This window comes from Eleutherodactylus coqui, chromosome 3, assembly GCF_035609145.1.
Source record: "Eleutherodactylus coqui strain aEleCoq1 chromosome 3, aEleCoq1.hap1, whole genome shotgun sequence".
NCBI lineage: Eukaryota > Metazoa > Chordata > Amphibia > Anura > Eleutherodactylidae > Eleutherodactylus > Eleutherodactylus coqui.
In genome coordinates this window covers 297,492,553-297,512,269 of record NC_089839.1, presented here as the reverse complement: position 1 = coordinate 297,512,269, position 19,717 = coordinate 297,492,553, and the positions used below count along the sequence as shown (strand labels likewise).

The 19,717-nt window shown below is 45.5% G+C and overlaps 1 protein-coding gene across 1 annotated transcript in view; it reads left to right on the top strand.

Moving 5' to 3' along the window:
• The first annotated feature begins 651 nt into the window (after nt 1–651).
• The window catches only part of COL24A1 (collagen type XXIV alpha 1 chain), a 276,971-nt gene continuing 257,905 nt past the window's right edge, over nt 652–19,717 (top strand). Inside the window, exon 1 of the mRNA XM_066597768.1 lies at nt 652–1,003. Within this exon, the coding sequence (XP_066453865.1) occupies nt 948–1,003 (56 nt within the window). The 5' untranslated portion in view covers nt 652–947. The remainder of the gene's footprint in view (nt 1,004–19,717) is intronic.

Here is a 19,717-nt window from a genome sequence, read left to right as displayed (position 1 = left end):
ATCACTTCTAAGCAATGCTAGAAAAGAAATTGGACTTCCTTCCGTTTTTGTTTTTTTTTTTTGCACGCAAGAAAAAAAGCATAAGACATACCAATGACACATGGACAGAAAAAAACAGAAAAACGGACACATGCCATGCATATGGGTGCAACGCGGATTAACATTGGTCCAATTGTCACTGAGCAAAATTGTATACGTTCGTCTGAATAAGCCCTTACAGTCATGCCCCAATCATGTCTATATGTGACCAGACGGGTTGTAAGATGCAGATCACTTGCTGCAAGCAGTGGTTACCAATCTGTGGCTCTCCAGTCAGTGGATGCCAGGGCCTGCTGGGAGTTGTGGTTTGTCCAGCACTCTAGGGCCCCAGGTTGGAGATTACTGTCTGCAGTATAGATTCAATGTTGCAACACAGAAGCTGTATTTTCCTCCTTAATTCTGCATCTTGGCTCCTATTGCACTGAGCTACTTCCTGTCCTGAGTTTATCTGGTTGTATTGCTGGCAAATCAGTGGTCCAAAAAAAAAAAAAAAGATTACAGTATGTGATGAATAGGAGGAGCTTCCAGGAGTGACACACACACATATACTCTCTCAGTCCCATATACTATACAGCAGCTGCTGATGTCATCAGGAATCACTGTGTGCTGAAATCTAACACCACCAGGCAGGATTCTCCTGCACTCACAGACAATCTGCACTGAACACTGAAGGAGCTGCAAGTTGTTCTGCTGACTGCAGAGCCCAGCTGGCCCAAAGGGCTCTGCAACTAGTCCCAAACTTGGAGAACAAGCAGCAAGGGACCAGGTGCAATGTGCTGCCACTGATGGGTGTCAGTCCCTGGATCTTGCAAGCCATGCCAAGGTGTGGATGTGCCTGCAACTACCTGGCTCTCTCACTTGGCTTCTGATTTCGATTAGATCTCAGCTGTGTGGACAAATGCAGACAAATGCATTTAGGAGCTCAAAGGACAAGGAGTGGATACATCTCTCCCATAGCAAAAACGTAAGTCACCAAGGGGAAGAACATGGGTATAGGTCATTGCTATGCCTGGCAGTGGAAGACAGTTAGAGCAAACAGATTGCAGGTTTAGGTTGCTACAGTCAATGGCTATAAAATAGATTACAAGCCTTTGGGTGTCAGTATGCATAAAGAACAATTAGCCAGAGTTCTTAGCGTCTAGGTTGCACTGACTAGCCAGTTCTTATCTGGAGAAAGCCTTACAGTAAATGCCTTGTTAGCAGGGTTGCAGGCTGAGAATGAATTGCAAGCCCTTGTGACTCACATGCTGCAAAATCAGTTCTTCTGCTAAGCTGTTTCTTTTTTAATGGGTGTTTGCTACAGTATTACATGTTTCAGTCAATATTTGCTTTATTGTGACTACAGATGTAGCAAAACTTGAACCTGTTTGTGATAACTTTCTGCAACAAGTTGTCTTAATGCAACAAAACTCTCACAGAGCAAGAAAAGAAGTAAACAAACTGGCACAGAGAGTTAGAATGCGTTTAATCTCAACTCTGCTACATCTGTACTATTTATATAGCACCAACATATTCCATAGCGCTGTACAGCAAGCACATTCTGCAGCTAAGCTTAATTAAAGTGGACCTGCACTTTTTAAAAGCTTTTTGGACATGTCACAGCGACATGACAAAAGTTTTGATCATTGGGGGTCCGGATGCTGTGACCAATGCTGAAATGAAGGGGTTGCAGCTCACCCAAGCTCTGCCCTTTCGGCTTTCTTCTCCACTTTTCGGTTGTTCTTTGCAGCTGAAGACAAATGCATAGACTTCTATAGACATCTATGCATATGTCTTTAGCTGCCGAAAGGAGCCGACAGGCAGCGAAGACAGCCTAAGGGGCATAGTGCTTGGGTGAGCACTGCAAACCCCTTCATTTGAGCACCTGGATCCCACTGATCAAAACTTTTGACATATTGCTCTAGCATGTAAAAGTTTTTAAAAAGTGCAGTCACTCTTTAAAAGTAAGTTAAGAAAAATTCTATGTTGGGAAGTTAGAATATTTGTCATGTTTTGCTATGACTAGTCCGTCCTACAGCTGCGCCTGTCTGCCATGCTGTCGTGCACCCTCCTACTAAGTCAGGTTCTTCTGGCGCAGCTGCACAGGTGGTTCACTGGACTTCTTTGAACTGTGACGTTCCAGCGCTGAGTATATACATACAATGATGTATGATAGAATGGATATAGCAAAGTCTAATGTGTTAAACTGCGGCACAAGACTTTCTCTTGCCTTTTCAGTAGCTTTGTAATGGCTTTTGCTGTGTTAAAGTGTAATTGCACTTTTTAAAAACTTTTGACATGTTGGCGACATGTCAAATTTGGGTGCTAAGACTCACTGATTACTGAAGGGCTGCAGCGCTCATTTTAACGCTGTGCCCATTCTGCTGTCTTCACTGCCTGTTGGGTCCTCTTGGCAACTGAAGACAGACACATAGACCTCTTCTACATACATCTATGTGTCTCCAGCTGCCAATGGGAGCCAACAGATAGCAAAACCAGCTGAAAGGGCGCAGCACTCAGATGAGTGATGTAGTCCCTTCGTTTCAGTGATCAGTGGGGGTCTCAGCAGCCGGACCTTCACTGATCAAAACTTTGTAAAAAGTTTTTAAAAAGTGCAGTTAGTCTTTAAGATAACTTTTTGCAGCAAGTTGGGTTACATTTTGCAACATCTGTAGGGTGAACTTCATCAGGCTTAATCAACTATAGTTGTCCATTGAGATGGCTCGTGTCATCAAAGGGAAATGTATCACATGTGGTGACTTGGAACTCCACACTGTCTGCCAGGATGGCTTCTTAAATAAGACAAATAGATGACAGGAGATGAATTTGTTTGCATAGTGGCCTCTGTATACGCTGTAAGGAACTGTCATGTATGTGACAGAGTAAATACATCCTGCGGGGGCTGCACTTGAGTGGAAAGTATGTATGAAAATAGAGGGGCATGAAAAGTTTCTGGGGGAGAAATGCAGTCCAGAACCCGGAATAGAGCTCTGCATGACAGCTATTTCCAGGGGACGCCACCGCCAGCCATTCTTAGCCGGACTATTTGTGACAAGAATGACACTAGCTGGAGGTCTAGTGGGATGTGAGCTTATATCCCCCATGTGTTAGCAGTTTGGGAGACGCCATCCTTCACATATTTGTATGAACTTGTTGTGAGAGGAACTGGGCTGCAGCCACTGAGGGCTTCACAGATCCTAAATGTATAACAAGGAGTCACGTTACACAGGCTCTTGACATTCATGGGGTATAGCGATTGGACTACTGAGGAACAGGAGCTTTTTAGGATATTGGAGAGAGATTTTTGTTGCTATGCAAATTAACATTGGCCGAAGATAAGTCTCCATACACCCACTGGGTCCCTTCAATGAGAATCGGTTACACCCCCATGAGGTCTTATAGATATTGCAAACCTTAACTTGATACTTTAAAACCTGACATAACACTTTTAAGGCATGAAGTTTATTCCCTACCCATAGGATAGAGGATGGCTTTAAGTGATGACCACTGGGACCACCACTGATCCCAAGAATGGGGGTCCCGAAGGTCCCCACATGAATGGAGCAGAGGCCATACATGCACACCACCACTCCAGCCATATCAATGGGAGTGTTTGAAATTGACAAGTACAAATACTCTGCTACTGATTGAAATGAATGGAGCAACGGTGAGCATGCATGACCTCCGATTCATTCATGTGTGGGGTCCTAGTGGTTAGACTCCCACCGATCATAAAGTTATCCCTTATCCTAAGGATGGGGATAACTTTATAACTTGGCACTTTAAACACATAGTTGCAGTAAACTCTCTGGGTATGTTCCTATATGGCGGATATTCTGTGAATTTTCCACAGGGGAAGAATCTGTAGCAAATTTGAACCAAAATCCATACTTTAGTGTGGATTTTGATGTAAATCTGCAGCACATTTCACATTTTTAATTGAATTGAAGGGGTAAAATCTGCTGCAGTTCTGCACCACATCCATACCGAAGGTGCAATGTCCACGGGCAGATCTACTTTGCGGAATCCACGTGGGAGATCCGCAAATCAAGCCGCCTATAGGGATACATGGGCGTCCGGAAATGAAATAAAGCTTGTGGATGTGATTTGTGGACCTTTTGGTCCAGGAAATGAATTCAACTGAAGTCAATGGAAGCCTTCCGTTCCACAACTCGTCTGCAATTGAATTGCGGATGGGCCGTGGGTAAGCAGGAGTTTATAAAAAAAAAAAAAAAAGTCCACTGCGCATGTGCGGCTGCGTGGTGGCTGGTGTATCTGCTCACATCTGCAGGGAATAAAACGAAGACCCAGATGGGTAAGTAGAAGAATCCAGGGTTGGAATCCGAATGTCCCGTGAACATGAGGCCTAATTGTTTTTTGGATTTTTCCACTGTGGATAAATTGCAGTATGTATCCACCATGGGCGAACGTACCCTAGCTTGGCTTTTTCAATGGTTTTTCTTGTGATAAGTTGCCATTAAAAGTTTTCAGCAACTGTGTATTTTATTTAAGGCATTGCCAAGTTGAAGGGGTTGTACCAAGATTACAAGTTATCCCCACAATAGGGGATCATTTGCTGATCAGTGAGGGTCTCACTGCTGGGACTCCCACTGATCTCGAGAGTCCCGTGTCCCCCATCCTCCCTACTACAGGGTTACTGCACCCCCCACAGTAAGAAAGAGGCTGAAGGGAGCATTGGTTGCACATACGCACTAGTGCTCCATTCACTTACAATGGAGCTGCAAAGCTAGCTGAGCGGGTAGTTCCGTCAGCCCTATTGAAATGAATCGAGTGCCTAACGCACATGCTCAGCCAGCGCTCCCTTCATGTTGACATTATTGCAGATGAAGAAGTGATCCTCATGTAGTGACGGGCAGAACGGAACACAGGAGTCCCATTGGGAGAGCCATAGATAGGGGATAACTTGCAATCTTGGTACAAGCCCCTTTAATATTTGCTACATCCGTCTGTCAGGTCTTGTTCAGACTTCGCATTCTGGCTGCATGTGGGCTTTAGGCCTCCTGTCCACGGGTGACATTTCACTGCGTTACCCGCAGTAGAGACACTACTGGTGGTGATAGACCCATAATAGGTCTGCATATGGGTGGTTTCACATGGGCTGGAATTAGCCACATTACACGCCCAAATCCACCACCATGAATCCCCACAAGTCTCACGGTGGATTTGGATGCCGAGTTGCCAGCAGAATGAATCCATTCTCAACTCCACATCAAAATCCGCCTGGATTTGTGTGGCATTTATCTGCTGTGCATCCTGTAGGCCAATTTCCCAAATGTGAAGGGTTCGTATTTAGAGTCCATTTTAAAGCCACAGTTGTAGACCCAGTGATTGATTTTACGGAGCCAACCTTGCGTCACCTTAGTGCTTTACAGCGACCTAAATTCAGATTCGTAGAACTATGGTGTCCGATGTTGCAGTCACAATCTAGACCCTAATATACAGATGTATTATGCTGGTATACATAGCAATTCTCTAATGTAGTGCTGTTATTGGAAAAGTTCCCTTTGGGGAGTAGGAGTGTTCTGATGTTAGCATGTGGGGTGCTGGGAATGATAAATTCCTCATTTCATCTTGCAAATCTGGCAATGGGACAGAGATTACAGGTCGTCTTGCCTGCGGACCTGCTGAAAGGGAAGGTGCCTGGAATTTGAATTCCACTTGGAAAGGGATTATGATGATGACCCCATAATAGAGAGATTGTGTATGTACAACACATGATAAATCCTCTAATATATTGTTTTGAAAGACGGCAGCAGTTCCTTAAGTCACCTCTAGCAGCTTCTTGCAGATGAAACACATTCCAGATTCCTGGTTGCTCTGCTCTGGAGATGCTCCTTGGCACGTGTAATGAAGCAGGCGCTGATACAAAGCTGTGAATTACCTTCTCACAAGGCAGGCTCTTCAAATTGTGGATACTAAAATAAATCCCTCACTGGCTGCTTTTTTTGTTTATTTTGACCTTTTTGGACTTAAATTTTGCTGCATAAACATTAATAATGTCCTTTATTAATATGGCGTCAGCACCGTACAATCAGGGAAGCGGTACACAGTAAGTAAGGGTTTGCAGGATATGCCAGAAAAGCCACCTCTGAGACCAGCACCTATGTGAAGAATGGGGGTACCAGACCCTCTTGGTGATGAAGCGGGCACCGAGCAGGTTCAGCGGTTTCTGTAATTTCAGTAGCCGTAAATGGGAAGAGCCACGCACATGCACCTCTCCATTCATTCCCCAACTGGATGTGGCGGCTAGTGGCTGCCTCACCAGGACCCCCGCCCTCCACATGGTGCCAGAAGTGGGACCCGCATCTATCAGACATTTATGGCTTTACCTGTGGATATGCCATAAATGTTTGAGTTGGGAATACCTCTTTAAAGACAGATGCCTTAAAGGGTTTGTTCCCTACTAGGTCATGTGGATAAACTAGAGAAGGTCCTTGCTTGGGACTAGCCTCTTTGCCAGACTGGAGAGCCACAGCAGCTCCTCCAAAATAGGTTGTGCCAAAATGTAATTGTATCACCTATCCACAAGATGGGTAGTACAGATCTGATTGTTGGGGGTCTCGGCGCCCACTGAGCCCAAGAACAGGGTTCCTGTGTCCCACTCTTCTCATCTCTGGGGACTTGCTGAACCCACCTATGGTGATGTGGAGATTGGATGGAGCGGTTGCACATACACTGTTCCAGTCGATTCATTTCAATGCGGCTGACAGAAATGGCTGAGTACAAGCAATCTATCTCCAGCAGTCCTATTGAAAATGAATGGCACAGGACTGCATGCTTGACCGCAGCTCCATTCAGTCTCTTCCTGGCGGCCAGGGGTGCAATGAGCCCGCAGTGAAGAGAAGAGGGGCCCTCAGGACTCCTGTTCTTGGGATCGGTGGAGGGTCTCGGCAGTAAGACCTGCACTGATCATCTAATTGCCAAGAGGCATTTTTTATGTAGGCAAAAAATCACTGTTTGTCAGGAGCACAGCCCCCCCCCCCCCCCCCCCCCCCCCCACCGTATGAACAGGGAAATGCGGACGTAAACCGTTTTGGGAGCAATCATTTGTTCTCACCGATCGGTGCTCATTACCGGCCAGACCTGCTGCAATTAGTTAGGGTATTAGTTAGGGTATCTTCTAGGAGGGTTAATATGAGGGAATAACCCCTTTTTTAGCATTATTTTGGGGCATCTGTGTGAAACCAACCTATGCAAATCTCACCAATTTACCTTATTACACCTTGTGGTGGGATCACAGTCATTGCTGGGACTTTTGCAAAAAATCCCTGTAAAGCTGCAGAAGTTTTCAAGAAAAAAAATGATTTGACCGCACCAGAAGGAGAACCGTCGCTGTAATTTGCACATCAGGCCCATTTGCCACCTGCTGAGCTTTTTTCTATATTCTTTCTAATAGATGTTCGGACTGTCCTCATGATGACAGATCCCTCATCCCTGGTCACCATAGGGCTCACAATGCAGCTTTCTGTCCTTCAGCTTCTCATAATCTGAAGGGGTAGAGGTTGTTGGTACATGCCAATTAAGGTTCCATCAACCTTGCAGCCAGGATGCACAGAGAGGGGTCACTTAGCTGCAACTCGCACCTTTTTGTAGACCCCTTTTGAAATGTATAGGAAAGTCATAAAACATAAATCGGTAGAGATCCGAGCAGTCTCTATTTAAAACGCAACAGTCTCAGCAAGAGATGCCACACGTACGCTCTTAGAGGTGAGCACTGTCCGACATTAATCCCGGGCATTCATTGAAGATCATTATTTCAGGTCTGTCTGTATTAAAGGGCCCCGGTGACTGTGAATAATGGGTCAGTAGCGGCTGACCTAGTGCTGGGATGTGCAGTATATGGCAGCACAGATAAAGCGCAGAATAGGCAGCTGTCTTGGGTACTGAAATGCACTGTTTGGCCAGATTCCGTCCGCTCTCAGCTGACCTCTGTGTTGTTGCTGCTGGAGCAAATTATACACTGCTTAAAATTTTTTGGGAAACCCTTCTATCTATTGCCAGTGTAACCGAAGGCACTTACACTTCAGGGATATAAATCTGTGCAGTTAGGAAGCAGAAGCGATTGTGAATTAGTTTCACCTAGTGCAAATGAAAGTGACATCAGGTGCCCTGGAGAGGAACACCAAGGCACCCCCGAAAAGGGACTGGAGACAATTCCCCTCTCCTGCCTGACTGATCCCTATGTAGTACTGTTTTGCTAGTATACTTGCCACTACTGGTACATGAGGGCTACCTGCAGCCCAGGGGTGTAGCTAAAGGCTAATGGGCTTGGGTGCCAAAGCTTATCTTGGGGACCCAAACTTCTCTTGACCCCTTAACGCAGAGGCGTAGCTTGAAGCTCCTGGGCCCCAATGCACAACCTGTAACAGGGCCCCCAACTATAATGCTTTATTCATAGTGCTGGGCTCCCTATATGGAGAAGAGAGGCCTTATGGGCCCCCTAAGGCTCCTGGGCCCGGGTGCAACCACATCCCTTATAGTTACGCTAGAGCTGCAGCCCAATCGGGTTGTACAGGTAGTCCTGCTCCTCCGGGATGGCACATCCATATGTGCCGGAGCAAGAAGGTTTATTGCATCCCCCAACACCATGTCAAGAGCATGGAGGAGATACCAGGACATGGCCTGTTACATGGGGAGAGCTGGATAGAAGGGCATCAACTTGGCATCAGGACCGGAGGAACAGGAGGAGCCCTACAAAATGACCTCCAACAGGCTGCTGACCAAACCATGATACACAGACTCCCTGAGGGCCCGACGTCTTGTAGTGGGACCTGTGCTCACAGCCAGCACTTGGCAGCTGATTGGCATTCACCAGAGAACACCAGAATTGGCAAATCCACCATTGGTGCCCCTTTCTCTACAGATGAGAGAGCAGGTTCACACCGAGTACATGGCAGACATGAAAGTTTGAAGATCAACGAGATCTTGTGTGTGATTTAACTGTTACCTTATTATTTCAATGTGTCATTTGTCCTCCATGGACAGCGCCGTTTTCAATATACGCTTTATCTAACACGGTCCAGCACCTTCCAAGCCTATCCTATGAACTTGTACATGATGTAGAAGCACAAATTAAATCTGCGCCACTCTTCCTTAGACTTCTTGGTTCATAGATCAGTGAGAGGAATAGTGTTCCACACGTACGCACTATGGCCATAGACCAGTAGGAACACTTTTCCTCTCGCTTGTGCTGCTTTATCTGTGAATGAAGACTTGAAGGCTAGGAAGATTGGTGAGTGCTACAGATTTTTTTGCTGAATTGTTCGGACTATGTTATGAACTTTTTTTGTCCATCCAGCAAAACCCGATTGTCACTTAGATTGGAACATGACCCAACCTGTAGGAAATTATCAACCCTGTCCCTTTTAAGGCACTGTCTTGGGTACAATCAACTGTTATCTTTGGGCAAAGCTAGCCTTAAGGGCCACTCCATTAATATATATATTTTTTTTTCTTAATTCATTCATTAATTATCCTCTGCATGATTTTTCTGGATTTTTGAGGATGCTTGAAGTATTAGGCTTCATGTCCACTGGGAAATTCGGCCCCCCCCCCGCGGATTCTCCATGCAGAATCCTGCAGCGGGTCCCTCCTTTCCCGCAGACATGAGGCCTGAAGATAGATTTTACTCACCTGTCCGGACGCTGTGGGTTCCCGTCCGTCCTGGCTGGATCTTCTTCCTTTCTGCCCAGTGGATGGGCTCGGCAGAGCAGAAATTCAGCTGCGGGTGTGCCACGGATCCGGATGGCATCCATAGGCTTCAATGGAAGCTTGCGGGAGCCGTCCATGCGGGAAACCCACAGAAAAATGGAGCATGCTGCGGGCTCTCTCATTGACCAAGGCTGCTTTTAGGCCTCCTTCCCACGAACGGATTTCCGCCGCGTAATTCGCGGCGAAAATCCGCTGCGTTGCCCGCAGCTATTAGGTTCAATAGATGCACAATGCTCACGATGCGTAATTCCACCGCGGAATTACGCACCGCGATTTCTCCCGTCCTCACCCGCAGCATGCTCTATTTTCTGCGGGTGAGGACGGGCTGTACGCACTGACGGCTTCCATTGCAGTCAATGGAAGCCGTCCATTCACGCTATCTCCCGCTGTAACCAGCGGGAGATAGCGTGAAAAAACGCTTTCCCGCCCACCGCCGAGCGTCATATGACGCCAAATGACGCGGTCCGGCCGCGTCACGTGACACGGCCGGCCGTGCACGTGACACGGCTGGTGACGCGAGGGCGGTGGGCGGTGACGGGCGGTGACGCGCGGCGGTGGGCGGGGAAGCGATTTCACGCTATCTCCCGCAGGTAAGTATAGGGGCTCTGGGGGGCGCCGTGACGGGCTTCACAGCGGAATATTACGCTGCGGAGCCCGTCACGCTCGTGGGAAGGAGGCCTTATAATCAGCGGTGGCCAATCAGAGTGAGGTGCACATTGTGCATTAGGTAGTTACAAAATTACTGCAAATCTCTTTGACTGAAAATGGGGCTAAAAACTGGTTTTGCATCCAAGTTCTGTCCGAGTAAACTTGGACAGAACTCAACCCTCTTCCTTTTTTTTTTTTTTATTCCCTCGGACCAATGGTTTGCGTGGAGAAAAAACAAATTGCTACATGTCCTATTCTGGTGCATTTCAAGGAGAAAAGTAAGACCTGCAATATTCACTCTCCCGCATATCGCACGGCACACAGAAAGGGGGTCTGTGTGATGTCCGGTGCAAGTTGCAGATAGGAGTCTTGGGCCCATTAGAGCGAGATATGCAGAACAGCATGATGTATGACATTGTTACATTTCATATTGCTTAGAAGTTCACATCTGTGTTATTTCTGAGTGCGGATCAGTTTTGTGATGGGCACCAATGGCACTCAGTGGATCCCATTGACTTTTATAATGTTCAGGACAAACGGCGCCGTCTGCCACAGATGTGAACAGCACAAGCCTGTTTCTGAAGTTATTTGCAGATTTTGAGTCTGTGGCTTCTCTATATTTTATGGCATTTTGTTTATTTTCCAATTCATCGCCTTGGTAAGTGAATACTGCTGAGACTACAGCAGCACATGGCCTTGTTTCTCGCATCTGTCCACTTTGGGCGCCTCCGTCTTAAGCGTTATCCTTTTTGGCAGTCGTCAGATACTGTCAACACCCCCTTCCTAGTCAGTTCCTGCTGTTCTGTAAGAGTTCTGCGCCGGCCAACAGTGAAGAAATGACTCCAAAATAGTTTTCAATTGCTACATATCGGAGATTGCTGACCTACAAATAGAGGGATCTGCAGACGGCCGTTTTGTTGTTCAGCCCTGACACCTGTCTAAGTACTTAGAAGTTTACTGAAAATGGTATTTATTTAGTGAAAGGCTTTTTTTCATTGTGGTTGGTCGTTTGTTACAAAGTGTTCGTCTACATGCAGCAGGGGAAGGTGGTTTTGGGGTTGATTGATTATTCAGACTTTCACTGTATGACTCGGTAGTTGAAGGGGCGGGAGACGAATGCATTGCTTGCTTACATATGACTTGGTCCGCTCTCACAGTGGCCGCTTTTCACCGTGATTAGTGCGGCGTCCCCTGCGCTGTGCTAATCGCTTTACAACGCTCCCATTGATTTCAATAGGGCCTCGCAGACCTGCGATCGAACGCTGCGATTTTTGAGCACTGTCTGTTCTATTTTTGTGTGTTTTTAACCTTTTCTTTTTAAACGCACCTCATCACCCATCACAATGATGGGGTGCGTTGAAAAAACGCTGTCAAACGTTGTTACATGCATTCAAAAATGCTGCACTGCTCCCTGCTGGTGTGATGGTCTGGGGGACCATCGCATACGACAATCAGTCCCTCTAGTTGTGGTACGAGGGACAGCTCAACCATATGTTCAGGACATCCTGCAGCCACATGTGTTCTTCTCATGGCGGCTTCCAATAGGGAGCAGGGTAATGCTCGACCGCACACACAAGGGGGTCAAAGGAAGCCCCCCACAACATTGTCACACTTCCGTTGCTGCCCGGTTGCCAGATTTATCGCCAATGTGTATGGGCCCATATGGGATGCTAACTTTGACAGCCTATGGATTTGCATAATCTAGAGGATCAGTTACAGCAAATACGGAGCGATATGCTAGGGGATACCATACAGAACCTTTATGCCTCCATTCCAGCCCATATCACATCTTGTATCCAAGCTAGAGGCGGTACAACAGGGAACTAGAGCCTCCATACCCGCCAATATCACATCTTGTATCCAAGCTGTAGGGGGTACAACAGGGTGTTAGAGCCTCTATGCCTGCCTGTCTCACATCTTGTATCCACGCTAGAGGCGGTACAACAGGATACTAGAGCCTCCATGCCCTCTTGTATCGCATCTTGTATCCACGCTAGAGGTGGTACAACAGGGTACTAGAGCCTCTATGCCCACCTGTATCACATCTTGTATCTACGCTAGAGGCGGTTCCACAGGGTATTAGAGCCTCCATGCCCACCTGTATTGCATCTTGTATCCAAGCTAGAGGTGGTACAACAGGGTACTAGAGCCCCCTTCATGGGGTCAGTTCACAATAAATGACCTTTTTGCTCTACTATTGTAATCACTTACTTATAACAATGTTACAATCAAAGTTTCATTCCATCCAACAACTTCTAGGGGAGGGATTGGTGCTGTCAATGAGAGTATTTCTTTCTCTCTGGAACTCCCAGCCTGTTTCTCATCAGATGGTCATGTGATCTCAGATTTACTTGGGGTTATGGAGACATTCTCTAGTCAATTTATGTTATGCTGTTTCATGGCTCTATCACAGAAACTGCTTATAGCGGTCCTATTGAAAGTGAATGGAGCGTTAGTGCTCTTGAATTACCAGTACTTCATTCGGTGGTCTCCTCCTCCTGCGGGGACTGATGGGGGATGTTTAGTAACCCCGCGGTGATGACGGGGGACATGGAACTCCTGTTCTTGATATTGGTGGCTGTATCAGCAGTGATACTCCCCCCCCCCCCCCCCCCCCCCCCCTAGCTCTGTATTAGGTAGATCAATCTCTAAGCACTGCGATATATATTGGAAAATTAATCAGAAGACTATGTTGAACCTAAAAACAAGAAGTTAAAAAGTGAGCATTCACTTTAAAGCGCTGACAGCACAAGCGGAGGCAGCGGCCGTTCTGGAAATCAATTGAAGCATCTAGAATTGACCTGCGCAGGACTTCTAAGCTTGGCTAAAACCCCAAGAATGTTTTTCCCATAGTTATATTATATCTGATAATTTGGAAAATCTGCTCATCCAGCGTGTGTGTGAATGTCATTATTTGCCCTGATAACCACTTTGCCTCTCGGGGTTTCTGTCCCTTTGATTAATAATCGCCCTCATTATGTTTTCCGGTGGTAATTCCTACAGTCTTGTATTTCCTGTATAGGTTTAACACATGGGCTTGCTTCAATTCACAGTATGTTTTCCACTTCCTGAAGGTCCTGCAGGACATTACTTCTGCATTCTCGGAGCAGATAATGTATATCTCTTAATCCACGCTGATCTGCCGTTGATATGACCCAGTCGGAGAGCGCCAGATCTGTTTCATGTAACACTGCGGTTGTAAATCTGTAGCGGCTTTGATCTTGCTCATCTTCTAACCGGTGACTTCCACTGGTTTACTTCATACAGTCCATAGATTATATGTTTATGGCCTTTGTGTACTACTTGGTTTTACTTGCTTAGATATTTGTATCCCTTTCTAGTAAATAAGCTGAATTTTCCATTTCTGCAATGTTGCATATGTTTTGTGTTCAGTTGTAGCCGCAGCGCGAAGATACAATTCTGTCTGCCACATGCTTATGATATTTTGCAGCACTTCAAACTATGAAGAGCCCATCCATAGGCCGCCTCACACAGGCGGGTTGGATTCCGCATGCAGAATGGAATCCAGGCCTGTGCCCGGCTGGGGACCCCTGCGTACGTGTTCGCCGTCTTCTATTCTATTTTGCGAATGTGCCGGATTCCGCAATGCAAGTATGCCTGTGTGCATTGGGCAATACTCCATTCCATACAGGATAAAATGACTCCCGTATAGTATTATTACTATGAAACCTGTAATCTTTCATGTTCCTCAGTGAGATATTTGGTATACTAGTCCAGCAAAAGCAATTGGACACTTGAGGAAGAATGGAAAATAGTATTTATTTCCATATGTTAATACTTAGTGAGCCACCTCTGGTCCTAATGACATCATATATATTCAGTGACATACTTTCTACTAATGTCTGATACACTTCAACTGGTATTTCCCTCCATTCGTCCTGCAAATGTCTGGTGAGTTCTCTCAAAAAAGATGCATCGTACCATCTACAATGATGCAAGGGACATCGTCGTTGGACAATTGAGCAATGGAAGAACCTTCTATGGAGTGATAAATTACATTACTCCATCTTCACATCCGATGGACATACTTATGGTAGGTGTGGAAGAGCCTGGAAATGCCCTTTGCCTAAGTGTGTTGCGCCAACAGTTAGGTATCACACAGATTCCGTTATGGTCTGGGGATGTGTTACGTGGCACGGTCTCGGTCCGATGGTTGTAGTGACAAGAACTATCAGAATGGAGGTGTACCCTGACATTCTAGACAATAATGTGCTGCCAACAATGTGGCAATCCTCTGGGAATGGTCGGCCATACTTCCAACAAGACAACGCACCTTGTCACACATCCAACGCTGTTTTTCATTGATTTGAGGATATGGATGTTGACGATTGAACCGGCTGCACAGAGTCCCAACCTGAACCTACTAAACATCTTTAGGATCAACTGGAACGTCAGGTCAGTAAATATGAACAGGGTCCATCTTTTGTGAGAGAACTCGGCAGACTTTTGCAGGATGAATGAAGGGAAATACCAGCTGAAGTGTGTCAGACTTAGTAGAAAATATGCCACAGAGAGTATCCGATGTCTTTAGGGCCAAAGGAGCCCCATTAAGTATTAATATATAGAAATAAATACTACTTCTGATTCTTGCTCAGGGGTCCAATGACTTTTGTTAGTATAGTGTATATTTAGTGGATATCTTCTGAGTCTATCACAATTCTATAACCTCCAGCACACAAGCATATTTGAGGAAATGTGCTGTTTGTGTTAATCCACAGACAGCATATGTTCCTATTATAAGGCTATGCACATGGTCTGCATGGAAAAAAACATGACATCCTATTCCCATCCATTTCACGGATGAGAAATAGGACATGGCAATGCATGTCAGTGTGCAGAGTCTGTGCAGAACGGACAGCACACAGATGGGTGTCCTGGCACTGTCTGATGCGAATTGCATCGGCGCCTCTTGGGTGCAACTCGCATTCTGGCTAGTGTGCACCTCATCTAAGAAGACTGGATGGCTGGTTGGACTTTACCATGTATGGCAGGCTATGTAAATGTTTGCAGCCGTTGTTATTGCTCCATTGCATCTGAAATAATGCGTAAAAGAACTTTGCAAATAGTCTAAAATACAAATCTATCTTCTTTTGTATACAGTTCCTAAGTATACTGATATATCTCCATGGTTACAGACTATAAGTAAAAGCAATGAGTTCTGTTCTTTGCATATTGTGCGTGCAAATACACCTGTATGAAGGAGCCCCAACATGTGAATATACCTCGACTCCTGTACAGAGCCCTAATAAGATGCCTATAGAAGTCCATGGGGCCAAATAGGGACTTGTTTTGCTTCTGCCCTTCTAGGGGAAGAGTACCTGTGTGTTAAGGAGCAGTAGAGAGGAACCATATGGGACCTTTGACGTGGAATGGAATTAGGATGCATGGACATTTCTGCATCACAGTGTTATCCCTATGGGACTTGAATTCTGCACCTGTTAAAATCCGTGCGTCTTTACTTCAGAACTGCAAGATAAACCTCTGCAGCGGAAAAGCTTTTTGCTGTGGAATTAAGGACATCTTGCGGAATTGTAGTGTATTTCTAACCTATAGGATATGTAAAGGGGGGGGGGGGGGGGAAGGGGGGTGACAAAAATATGGAAACGCCATACGAAATACATGGGGATTTTAACTATTGACATTGAGCTGCCCCTTTGACCCCTGCTTGGCTGAGAGCTTTTCTGCCAAATTTGTGCTCACTTCACCTCTTGCCCTGCTCTTGGTGGTTTTGGGAGCCAACTGGTAACAGCAGCGGAGTGACTCAAACCCCTGACCAATGGGTCCTTGTTCCTCTGGCTGATGGTCACTTCTGCCCGGCAGCATCTGTGTTTTATTACCTCCACTTAAAATCTGTCTCTTATGATTTATAATTCCATGTAACCTAAGGCATGCATTTTGTACGGTGTTTCCATATTTTTGTCCACCCCTTCAATTAATTTAATTCCTCAAGGTTTGCAGAATTAAACACAAGAAATACTACAAGACTTTCTACAGTTTTTAAAAAAGGCTACAAAATCCACACTAATTGACAAAATCTGCATCCGCATTGCGTCCTGTGGACAATTCTGTGAAAGTACCTTAGGGCGGCAAATGGAGCTCCGCCTGTCTATAGTAGATAATTTTGCATTGGTACCAGTTATTTGGTCTCAAATCCGCCTCATATATGCTGAATCCACCCTCTTCTTCACGTAATGCGTTCCATCTGATCTCAGCAAATTGGAGTGTCTCCCTGTGTTTGGCACCACAATCCTTCAGCTACATGAAAGTTTGTGGCTGGAACATGCAGCTCATGTGCCAGGTCTTTTTTGTAGTGTGTATCGACATTCCTGGTGGGGACCCATAGTTTTTCATCAGTGTGTGTCTTTCATTAAACACCAGCAATGGGGAGAGAGGACCTATACATTGAGTGCAATCTATGTACACTGCAGACGGCAGAGAGTGATTAAATCATTATGTGCATGTGTTTCATTAGCTTTCGAGATCAGAGACTGACACTGGGAAATGTTCCATTGCTTCTAGAAATAGACTTCTGCGAGGAATATGCACTTAGCTCTAATTAAACTCTATGACTTCTAAGAAGCCTCAGCAGCCTTTACTGGAGCTTGATGGTACATTGTATAAGGGAATCGTGCAGACGTGTGCCATTGGCTGCTTATGTTCTCTTATGCCAACAATACCTTTTATCATTGAATTGTTGAAGTCTGCCCAGGATATACTTGCTCCGCATTCGAACCCTAATAACCAAGTTTGTTTGGAAGGGCTAGATTAAAATATAATATCCTCACCCGGACGAAGGACTCGGGGGTGGACTTAGTCTTCCTGATTTCTCCCTATACTACAAAGCTAACATTGCAAATTGCGTATGGAACTTGCTCAAACATCGAGCCACCAAGCTTTGGGTTGAAATAGAAGATACCACTGATCCCAGGTTAGCTCAGGGGTTTTTTTGGCTTCCGGGGGGCGCATTGACAAGTCTCTTAATTTTTCCCCGTTACTCTCGCAAATAAGGTCCGCTTGGATATGCTTTGCCACACAGAGTTCATTGGTCTCTATCCCCGGACCTCTTACCCCACTTCTAGCTAATCCACAATTTAAGGCCTTTGAAGACCGTATGCATCTCCTGCCTATGCACTTGGACCCCATTCCACGTTTGAGGGATGTTCTCTGACCTGGTGGGCTGAGGCCTCTGGTGGAGTTCTTTGAGGGAACTCTGATTTCTCCAGGAGAATGGCTGAGATGTTTTCAGCTGCGGGGAGCCTTGGATTCCCTGACACCCAATGCAGGTTTAGTTAGGCACCTTTCGCCCTTTGAGGTAATTTGTACCTCCATGGATGCTCCTAAACACCCAATATCATACTTGTATAGGATGCTGCTGTCTCAAGAGGTGGGGGATGAACCCCCGGAGTATGTTGGGGCTTGGGAAAGGGAGCTGTGTCGGCACCTTCCCCGGGACCTGTGGCAAAAAGCTATCACTCTACCACACAAGGGGACTGTGTATTCTAGATGCCAGGAACTTAACTTTAAGATATTGTCACAATGGTACAGGACACCGGAGCGCCTACATAGAATGTTTTCCCAAACCTCCCCCATATGCTGGAGGTGCTCTGGGAGTAGGGATAGTAGGAGTCACATATGGTGGGATTGTTCCCCGGTGGCAGCTTTGTGGTCGGATGTCTTGGCCCTGTATAACAGGATATGTGGCACTCCCATTGTTCTCACCTGCGAGATGGCTTTGTTGTCTGTTTCCTGGGTCCATAGCAAAGGTAAAGAGGGGTTTGTTATGATTCTTTGTCCAGGCCATTAGGCAGATCATCCCAAGATTGTGGAGAACAAACATTTCCCCAACCAGAGTTCAGTGGGTGGAGGCAACCAACACACTGCTGCGTTATGAAGAGATGAGCGCTGAGGAGGACCAAGATCTTAATGCATTCTATGCAGTAAGGCAGCCATGGCTGGAATTTAGGTCCTCTCCCAGAATGGACAAATGGTTGTCTTTAGGTTCGGGCATGGCACAGTAAAAGCTATCTTTGGGCTTGACCCTGGTTTCCTCAGCCTCACATGAGAGAATGTCAAAGATAGCCTGGGTTGCCACCATTTCTACTCGGCAGGGTTGATTTCTCTTTTCCAATCTCCTTTGAGGCCCAGATGTCCCTTCCCACCTTGCCCTCCCGTCAATTTCCCTTTCCTACCTGTGTTCATTTATTTTACTTTGCGTTCTATTATATTGTTTGATTCATCTGAAAATCTGTGACATGGGTATACTGTTTGGAGGCTTTTCAAGATCCACTGGCAGAAGAGATGCTGTTAAATTCCCTTTTATAGATCTTAACCTGTCAAAGTTATACAACTATATATTGTTGTTATGTTTTGTCACCTATGTCATAATAAAATATTTTTTAACGAATTTTTGCAGTTTGTGCCTTTTCCATTGTCTTTTTTTTTTTTTTAAACAAAATTTTAATATCAAGTATGTAGTAGAGTGTTAGCGCAATTGCGCTCTTAGATATATTGTGGGTGCCATATTAGGTGTGGTTGGTACGAGTTTGGAGAAAATCATCCCTAACCAACACCATAGGATGTGTTACCAGAAGATTCTCTGATGAATTGTATTAAGACGCGTATTTTATAGTCAAAAAGGTAGATTTCAGGTTGATACAGAAAGGGGTGTTACAAAGCCAAACATAGCTATGTCATTCATTTGGTTCAAACTGAACCAAACTAAAGTATAAAGAATGATCATGTTCTGTTGACTCATCTCTGGTCCAGTCTGCTGGCTCTATTGTTATAATGGAAATCTTGTATATCTTGTCTTCTGTTGACTCTCCGTTTCAGGTGATGAACATTATTGTGTAAGGAATTTACTCTGCAGAACACTCCACTTGCAGACATAAAAAAAAGCTGAAATTAGACAGAAATACAGAAGTAAATCATACAGGATATAATTTCCCTCACAAGAGTTATATTACTTTTCAATTGATGGCCCATCAATATATGAATAGTGCAGCTTAGATAACTAATCAGAAATGGGGTCGCAGTGCTTATGGATTTTTAATGCAGGCAGGTCTGCACACATACAGGTGTATCTGTGCCTGCTACTGTAGCTTAGCCCTCCCTGTCCACTTGAATTGGCTGAGCTGCAGTACTGGGCACAGTCACACTCATTTGTGTGGCACTGTGCAAGAGTAAACAATGAATGGGGGTGTGGCACTATATTCGTTTGCTGATCATGGGAGTCCAGGGTTTGGAACTCCACCAGTAGCAGCTTTAGGGCCCTTTTTACAATTATTGTTCAAAAAAT